The sequence below is a fragment of the Dermacentor variabilis genome, chromosome 5, assembly GCF_050947875.1.
Source record: "Dermacentor variabilis isolate Ectoservices chromosome 5, ASM5094787v1, whole genome shotgun sequence".
In the NCBI taxonomy this organism is placed as follows: Eukaryota; Metazoa; Arthropoda; class Arachnida; order Ixodida; family Ixodidae; genus Dermacentor; species Dermacentor variabilis.
The window spans coordinates 50,383,130-50,393,233 of record NC_134572.1 but is presented as its reverse complement, the minus strand read 5'-3'; the positions used below and the strand labels follow the sequence as shown (position 1 = coordinate 50,393,233).

Sequence of the window (10,104 nt, the reverse complement as noted above, 5' to 3'; positions counted from 1 at the left end):
TTTGCAAGGATATTCCACTTAGTAAGTAGGACTTATGCGGAAAGAACGAGCTTGTGCTTCGGCTCTGCCTTCGATCGAGCTTCTTGTCATTGCTAATCCATGTCAATTTATTAACGTTCCGCATAAGTTTCCTTAAGTGGAGCATCATCATAATCTCGTTTCACATAGGCTTTGCTCATTTACTGGAATTACGAGTAGATTAACAGTGCATAGCATACTTAATGTGTGACCAGGCACATATACCTGATACCCATTCAAAATGTCTTGCTCTTCCTCTTGTGTACCAACGACGACTCCAGAACAAATTGCACGCTAATGCTAATATATATATATATATATATATATATATATATATATATATATATATATATATATATATATATATATATATATATATATATATATATATATATATATATATATATATATATATATATATATATATTGTCGCTGTGCCGCCATACGTTGGCGGACAAGTGCAAGGAAACAGCTGACACGCCCAGCATCCAAGATTTTAATACAGCTTCGAATAACTTCTTCCCGGACTATAGTTCATTCATTCATTCATTCATTCATTCATTCATTCATTCAGAATTTATTTAAGACAACGAAAAGGTTGTCCAGGGTGACGTGGCAAAAGGCATACTTTGCCTGACGAGGCCACGCCACCCGGATGACAGGCGGCACCACAGGCTACAAAAATCAAGAAAGAGCATTACATAATAGAACACACATTCAATATTTTTTACACAATACATAAGACATCCTTACAAAACACAGGCTTTCGGCGGAAAAACAAACAGCATACTTCAAAACACAATTCAACCATAGCAGTATTTACAAAACACACTAGTGATAGGTATACGTTCAGTTTTCACCTTTAAGGTTCATTTATGAGCATTGCTTTAATTAACATTTTGTATTTACGTATAGAGGGAGTGTTGCGTACAGTATCCAGAATAATAGGGTATTGATTAATTAAGTCAGGAATTTGCCATCCTAACCTCTGAAAACCGTAATTAGTGCGTACACGAGGTGTTTCCATACATTGTTTCCTAAGTTCGTATGTGCTAAGTTTAGTGTGATAGGTGGTTTCGAAGGTTATTTTGTCTAGTTTGTACTGGCGTAATATTTCCAGACATAATTTGTATGTGTGCAGTTTACTTATTTCTAGTATTCCATAAAACCTAAACAAGGGCCAGCAGCTGCGCAATAACTGTATTTTCCCAATAGCTCGTAACGCCCGCTTTTGAATTGCAAAGAGGGAATCTCGATTTGTTTGTGTCGTCGTTAACCATACAAGGGAACAGTAGCTTAAACGGGAATGTATTAATGAATAGTATATTTGCCGCTTTATGGACGCCGGGAGATATCTCAATTTGTTTAAAATGCCAACCGCCCGACAAAGATCACTTCGAAGCTGATCAACATGCGAATTCCAAGAGAGATTTTGGAACACCATCCGAACAAGACACGGCTGGGTACGGACACTGAAAAAATTAAATCATGGAGTTTAACGACGCAAAGCAACTCCCATTATGCGAGAGGCGCCGGTGTGAGGGGCTCCGGAATAATTTCGACCACCTGGTCCCGATATACACGAGCGTTCTTTGCATTCCGCCCCCGTCCGAATGAGGCCGCCGCGGCGGGAAATGGAACACACGGCTTTGTGCTCTGCAACGCAACGCGCCACAAATCCCAATACACCGCGCGGAAAACCGAGCCATGCTTCAAGTAAAAGAGAAATTGGATATCACCGCAAGTGTTTCGGCTGTCGCGGATCATGAGAATGGTTTGCTTTCAGGGCACTGGCTTTCTTAACCGAATGTGAAGCGTGCTAAACTTCCCCATCACGCGGGCCCATTGAATGAATGAATGAATGAATGAATGAATGAATGAATGAATGAATGAATGAATGAATGAATGAATGAATGAATGAATGAATGAATGTTCCATCTGATATATGTACTATGATTTATGCATGGTCTGAATACAACAAAACGTCATCAATCCACAGATACACAAAACAAGGTGATTTACGAGGATGATAAGCACACTAAAGTGCACGTACCGCTAAGTCCGCGAAGCAAAAATACTCGAAGTACTCGAAATACTCGAAAATACTCGAAGCAAAAATACTCGAAATACCCGTCACTATGCTGCATGCAATTCAGGCCACACGTGCCACGGAGCAATCGCGATCTCCGTCAGACCGACGGAGACGAACAGGCAATGATCTCGGCTCATATTTGCTGGAACAACGCAACGACATTTTGTCATCAAGCTTTCTAATGTTTCCCTGTCACTCGTCGCATTTTTTTTTTTTTTTTTAGTGTCTTGACTAAGGTCAGCAGGAATTATTTCTTCCTTCTCTAAACGCTTTGATAACCCGTGAGTTTTTAAGCGGGGAAAGCATGCATGGCATAAGCATTTTTCACCTCTCAAGCACCCGCCTCTCCCAACAGCACTCGTTGTCATTGCTAAAGCTTCAGGACGTGCATGCGAGCACTTAATGTCCCCTGCAAGGCGGCTGCACTCCACAATAGGCAGGACTAAACTGCAGCCGTGCAAATCCATCGCGTTCATTGAACACGTCACTGCAAGGTCAACGTGCGCGGGATAGTGCGTGCGCCAGTTCCAAGCCGTGACATACTCACAGACTCCCAAAAAGCGCCCCCCTCCCCTCCCTGTGAGCGCCCAATAACCGATTGCGCGCCCACGCAGTCATTCAGCGCGCAGGAACTCTCGCGTGGTAATATAGTGAACCATGGCGCAGCGCTCTCAAGGCCAACTCCATTGCCGTGGCGATGTTCTCGTGAGAGGTGTTTATATCGACCGAACAAGAATAACGGCCGAGCGGACATGTGATGTTGTTCGACGAACCCGCAGTGCAAGCGACTATACTTGTTTTCTTACCCTTCTGCGACTCTCAGTAGTACGCGGAGAGTCCAAGGCTGTTCGATAGCGCCCGCTGTGGGGGGAGGGGGGGGGGGGGGGGGGGGGACGATGACATGTTTTCAAGCGTGCGAGAGTCATACGTATTCATTATTTTTATAAACAAGAAAATCTCCTGCAAACACGTGAAACCGCGCGTGGGCACCGTGTAGTGGACATAACAGATAGGAAAGCTGGCCGATCTCGAGAGCGGTTACGCGGCGGCCACTCAACCCCAACGATAACGGGCTTGACTGCTGAGCATAGGCAAGCACGCGAACACACACGGGCACGCTTCACCTACACTCACTCGAAAACACACACGCATGCATTACAAGAAACACACACACACACACACACACACACACTGCGAGAAGGAGGATATGCTGATCAATCGCCTGCTTTAGAAGTGCTGGATTTCGCAACTGACAAGAATGAAAACAAACAGACCTTCTTCGAGAAGCACGTGGCACCAGTCAAAACGTGTCCGCCTCTGAGAACTATATTCTTCAAGCCGTGCTCAATTTCTTGCGCGTGCGTGTAGAGAACATTCACCAAACGCATTTATAATATTTAACGCTGTTTGATCGCGTGTATATAAGCATGTAAGGAATGTTCAAGGTACATGAGCCACTTGTTGCTTGCCTGAAGTGTAGGCTTTAGGCGAAGCTGCACGATACTGCCGATATGTGTTACGCCTCTGCAGTAATGGATCAAACAAGGTCACAGTTTACGCCGTTGACAACAGATGCAGAACAAATGCATCTTATATATGTGTCACATTTCACATGTGTGTCCATAGGCCCTTTCTCGACATTTTATTCCCGATTGATAAATCTTCTCTGCTGTAACAAGCAGAGAAGACAGACATATTTATACTGCTCATTCTGAACAAAATTGCCTAGCTGTCTCCGTCAATGTTGCGAGCGGGCTACTGGCAAATAAACGCGGCATATTCTACGTCGTGCGCACGGATGCGCACATTTCTTGCATCGGCCGCGGGCTGCCCCGCATGCATCCTTGAGGCGGTCTTTGACTGTTGGCGCACTTCTGCGCAGTTTGGCGGAGGCGAACCAACCCTTTCGACGAACGGGACCGACCTCACTCTCACTCGCATGCACCCTCTCCTCCTCGCCGACCGCAGCGACCCTTGAAGCCCCGTGGCGGCCGCCAGCATGCCGTGATATCGCGTTGCGCAACCGCCACTGGCAGCAAAACAAACAGCGGCTCACGGACGCCCACCGCCAAGCATCGGAAAGGGTCAGGCGACCGATACCGCTAGACTTGCAAGAAGCTCGACAGAGTCAATGTTCTGTGAAGCGGAGCGGATATTTGGACCAGTTATGGGAACCTTATAGAGGTGAAACGACGCCTTGCCAAAGTAAGATGGACATAGTTTGTCTGAAACAACTAACTCTGAGAAGTACCTCAAGCCTCGTGACTAGTCCTATAAGCAGTATCAGGCATAGAAATTTGTTTATATAACCGAAATATAAGAGCTGGGAAGGCCATGTAATGCGTAAGGTACACAAGTGGTGGACCTTTGAGCTACATATTGGGTGTCAATGGAAGGGAAGCGCAGTCGAGGATTGCAGAAAATTAGTTGGGGTGATGAAATTATAAAATTTGCAGGCGCACGTTGAAAAGAACTAGCGCAAGACAGGGGTAATTGGAGATCAGTCCTTTGTGCTATAGAGGACCTAAAGTAATTATGATGATGATGATGATGATGATGATGATGGGCAGTGGCTTGCTTGACAAACACAAGAAAATTCTTCTTACACATAGAATGAAGTATAGCTTCACTTGACAGTATGTAGATACCACGCCCATATTTATCGACCGTCATTTTCTTTCTCTCTCTCTTCTAGGGTCTTTCGGCCGGTCCCCTACGATCCAGAACAGTATCATGTAGAGGATTATACACACGCTGCCAGAAACCTCTTATTTTCGTTATAGAGGTCTCTCTCTCTCTCTCTCGCTCTATATTCAATACGTTACTTGGCACCTGTATGTTGAGTATCATGGTGCAATAAAGAAGAAAAAAACAGTACAACGTTCCGGACTGCGAGGTACTTGTAAACTGGGTGAACCCACAGAGAGATCTGCTTTCCGCCTACCACCGAAAGCACGAGTTCGCGAGGCACGAATTCCAGTGAACAAGGTTCCTGGTGGGGATTGCCCCAACCGGAACTGCCACCGACACCAACGCTTACAGAAGCTCCTATGTAAGTATCAAACATGTGCGGGTCAGTAAAGAGAGAGTGAGAGAAAACACGAATAGGAAAGGCAGGGAGGTCAACCAGAACAGCATCCGGTTTGCTACCCTACACTGGGGGTGGGGAAAAGGAGAATAGAAAGAGGAAGAAAGGGAGAGAGTAAGCATTGTACCATGTAGTCACGCAGCCCGGTAATGGGAAATGTGTCGGATATACCCGGAGCTTCTCTGAGAGACCACTTGATCTCACCTGAAAATTTCATGTTTCTGCAGGCGGTCTTTTTCATTTGCTGCTTTTTATGTTATACTTCCGTTTGGCGTCGTTAGAGGCGCAAAAAAGATTGCTAATATGGCAGTCAGTGTCCAAGTGATCCGTACACATGGCGCGGAAGGACATAAGTGCACCATAAGTGCACCATAAGTGCACAGGAAAGCTTAAATTTGAAGAAAGAGTTATATAAGCAGGTCGGTAGAAGGAAAAGTGGCAAGAGGCAATAACGTATATGATGACAAGGCTCAGAAGTTCATGACAAGGAAGGTTAGTGAGGGCAAAGTAAAACCAGAATAAAGAATATCATTCAACCAACAATTGCAATAAGAAACAGGGCGCAGTTGAAAGGGTGAGATCAAAGAGTATTGGTTCAGCGCCCCCTATTTTGCATTAGCTGGAGCCATAGGTGGTTCTGCTTTCTGCATTGTTTCATTCGCTCGCTTTTACAGGTTTCACGGCTTGATGCACGCATGAAAATACGCGCATGAAAATACGGGGGATATCGCCGGCATATCAGCTGGCGCGTCGATGTTCCGAGCATTCGGGCAAATATCGGGATTAAGGCAATTCAACCAAAGTTAATTATATAGGACTAAAGCTCCTTCTTTTGTAAGGTGTCGCACCGACAGCCTCTGCCCTTTCCAGAAGATTTTATTAAGGCCGCTAAACCATGCCCCCCCCCCCCCCCCCACACACACACAGTACGCCTCACACATGCATGTGAACGTTATACCGGCCAACGACTTCTTTCTTTAGTTTTTTATTATGTCAAGTAGTTCCTTTACGGTACAAATTTTCAACTTCGTTCCTTTCTCTCTAAATAAAGGTTTTATTCGCCACATACGGGCTGCATCCGACGGGAACGGCCTTCCTCCACAAGTTTCGTCTATCTGCAGGTCGATCGATTTTTGTGCGAAAGGTAATAGAAATGTTATTAAAATAAGCAGCAACGTGGAACCCCACCCCTTATGTAATACGTCTAACATAGGCGTGCTTATGTATATAAAAGTGAAGCTGTCATGCAGCGTGCATAAACTTAAACTCTAGAAACCTGTCAATACAATATCGACACATTAAAAAAACAATTAGTTTAAACTTAGAAAAGCATGTGACATTTATGCTCTTATTTCACACTTAGGTGACTCATCCTGTGGAAAAGAAACCAAACGTCAATTATCCCCCAACATCACATATAAGTACGTCATGCAACCCACAACAAGTACAGACGCAGCAACGCCACGCGTGTTAAGGCATACACTGCGTTGCCTTGCAATCACAACCTTAGGACAGCGGGCTCTCTATGATGAGCACGTATTGTGCAAAGAGAGATGTAAATAGCCACTTTCAAGTGAGTACAAAACACAGTCACGTGCTTACACATCGAGAGAACCGTTGACACGGCAGCCCCAGCGATCTCGTGTTTTCCGTTACTTGCGTAGTATACTTGTTGCGAAAACAGAAGCGCTGTCATCTTGAAGGTCACCAAGATTGCACAGGTTTATGCCTCACGGACCAACGGGTGGACATAATGCTCGGATAATGAATGCCGTTGGACGATTACGTCGAAAGCCTTACTGCTCAGAAGTGCAACGAGGAAGGAAGAGAAACAAACGGAGGCATAAGCGTAGATCTGCCACTTATTCAAACAAGGAGCGCTGCGGTGAGTGCGCCCCGTCCAAGACGAAAACGGCCACAGAAAGAAGGAAAAAATAAACCGCACGATGTAGGAGAGCAAAGGTGGCATGAGAGTCCATCCCTCACCCACTGAGCAGGCAAGGGGCTCGATTCCCATATGCTGTGGTTCGTTGTACACGCTCGAAATTTCAAGGTAAGGTGAGGGATACGGGCTCGCTGATCGCGCGGCGGGGGTATCAGGAGGACAAGCGCAGAGCGGCGCTTATCGGCGTCTGTCCGCGAAGACTTGCGCGGACAGGTTCATCATACACGGATGACGAGCGCTGCGATGTGCGAGGGGCGGACTGCCCGGCTGACTGACTTGTTGGCCGGCCACCAATCGAGAAAGGGGGAATGCAGCAATCGAGTATAAAAAGGATGCCGGCGGCCGGCGCTCCTTACAAACGACGTTGCTTGGAGTCCGCGAGCCGACTTGGCGGCGCCGAAACCCGATACGCAGTCACAACTGGCGCGCTTGTTGTTCCTCCTCCGCGTGCTACACAGTATCTACGCAGCGGCGGTTGTGGCCTGCCCCATCTGCGTATCACGTGCCGCCGATCGGCCAGGCTCTGTCCACGCGCCGATAGCGCGAGCTCGCGAGAGAGCGTATCTGATCGTCGTCGCCAGATCACGCCTGCACTTGGGCTCGCAACTGTGTCCACGACGTGCAAGAAAGACCGTCTCCCGCACATTCCTGACCCTCGGTGGACAATCGCTCGATTGCTGCCATAGCTGCCGGTCATCGGAAGCTTGAGACACCATCGACGAGAGCCTGTGACTTCTACTGGAAGGCTCGAGGAACAGTTCCTGGTACACCGGCGGTTCACGCGCGAGCGCTGAGGCACGCAGGATTTTTTCTTCGGAGACAAAGAAAGACAAAAGGAAGCTGAGCTTCCCCAGAACTGAGCGGCATGGCCTTTATGATGCCGGTCGTGAAGCAAGACTACGACATATACTCGGGACCTAACAGCCGGAAGAACTCTGTGTGCAGCACAAGTCCTGGGACGAACAAATCTCGCAGCAGCAGCCGCAACAACAGCGTGTCGTACTCGAGCTCGCCGTCGCAGCCCGTCATCACACCGGAACAGGCACGCAAGATCCTGCAGCGAAGGCGAAGTCGCGGTATGTCCGAGTGTCTGCCCGACCTCAGGGAAATTGACCACGAGGAACCGCGCCCGCGTAGGAGGAGCAGCCTGGGAAAGTTGTCCTGGTCATCGCTGCAAGCCGCGCTGCAGAAACTGAAGCCCGCCGAGCCGAAGAGCAAGTCGCAGACGTCAATCGAGGAACAGGAGTCGTGACAGTCGTGCAATTTGCCCGTGCCGATTGTGATTTCTGTGTATATAGGACCTGTACATACACATTGGGGGATTCTCGACAGTGGTGCAGAGCCGCTTCCATCTGTTTGTGCGTATATGCATGTTTTGTGCGCACAGAGCTGTTACCGTAACGTTATTGTTCTGTACTTTGGCAGGACACTTAATATTGTCGGTCAATACCGCGCCATGACATTTTTCATCGAGGTAACTCACAGCAAGCGTACGTATCATATGCAGTTTCACAAAGAGATCTGAACGAGGCTTAATTTAATTTATTTTGTTAATAATGTCATGGAACCGTTTAAGTCACGTTGTGCTATATTGTATGGCCGAATCACGCGCACAAAGCGTTACAAGTACTCCTTTTTGCATTTGTCACTTAATATTCATATAATCGATCAAAAAATTAGATGTGACCTTTTCGGCATGTCGTAACTCTCGGATAATAAGTTACCGCATTACTATAACGTGATACATGGATGCACAAACAGCTGACTCCTATACTGTATTCTTGGTGGCTTCTAACGCGGCCAGAACCAAGCACACCGATTCATCAAGTGCAAAGCAACTGCGTGAGAAATGCAACTAGATGGCCAAAGTTTTGAATGAGTTTCGTTTGTGATCAACTTTGTGCAGGGCGTGTTTCCCAGCACGCTAACTGCCCTGAGCATGTAAATTTATTGTTGTATTTGCTGTGTCAGTGCCTGCAAGACCAAAGTATTGTAATATTTTCCTGTCAAGACCTGTAGCCGTATAGTCGCGATGTCTTGTTCACTTTCTTCGTGTAAATTTTTCTGACGATCAAATAAAAATGGCAATAATGAATGAATAATTTAGTTGTGAATCGAGTCCGCGAACGTCTAGTGCGCAGTTTCGCCGTTCATAAATGGTCGCCCCCCCCCCCCCCCCACGTTATCATTATCTCGTTTCTTTTGCCTGCACTCGGAAGAACGTCGAGTTCACAGCTCGGAAGGCAACGAAACAGAGCATCTACGAAAAAAAAACAAGTGAATTGGAGTGAAATAAGAATGCCACAGTGTGGTATTCCGCAGTTAACAACTATCAACCCAATTTCAGCTCGCCTAGCTTTTGTATTCATGACGCCGTTACCTCACCAGCTGAAATAATGCAGCAGCAAAGGTAAGATACCGGTCTCTCTCATTCTGCACCTTTTTTCTTGCCGTACTTGAACCGCTGTTAATGTTGTTTTGTTGCTTACGCGCTAATTAACTTCACAGGTCTTGGCACGTAACTAAACTATGAGAGCTTCAGTGTCATTAGAGACGTAAATGGCGTTTAAGAAATATGTGCTTTATGTTTATTTCGTGTTCTTAAGCTTTTTTTTTCATAACTATGCAGTTACAGTTCAGTGCATGAGCTACACCGCCAACAGTTAACGGCCTGCCGAGCGATGGAGAGCAAGTATGTGGGGAAATGAGATCGCACTGGTGTTTGTGACACGCTAAGGAACCGTTAGGTTTTCGACCATTGCGCGTTATCGTTCAAAGAGTACTTAACAAAGTATAGCTGGAGCCACTTGCAAGCCCGCGCCAAATCCTTTACTCGTTTATGCCTAAAATTTATATTCTCGCCTGTTCAAAGCCTCAATATGTAAGTGTATTATACTATCCCTCATAATATACGCACAGAGAAAAATGAACCTGCAGCCAGCCGATTTCGCAGGAATTCCG

General features: G+C 46.5%; 1 protein-coding gene across 1 annotated transcript; it reads left to right on the top strand.

The window, feature by feature from the left end:
• The first annotated feature begins 7,367 nt into the window (after positions 1-7,367).
• LOC142582588 (uncharacterized) lies at positions 7,368-9,238 on the top strand. The gene has a single exon (XM_075692461.1). The coding sequence runs from the start codon at positions 8,009-8,011 to the stop codon at positions 8,393-8,395; it is 387 nt and encodes a 128-aa protein (XP_075548576.1). The 5' UTR covers positions 7,368-8,008; the 3' UTR covers positions 8,396-9,238.
• Positions 9,239-10,104: the final 866 nt, after the last annotated feature.

Bases quoted from the DNA above. Each gene is read 5' to 3' on its own strand.
- LOC142582588 (XM_075692461.1), top strand. From the start codon at position 8,009: ATGGCCTTTATGATGCCGGTCGTGAAGCAAGACTACGACATATACTCG.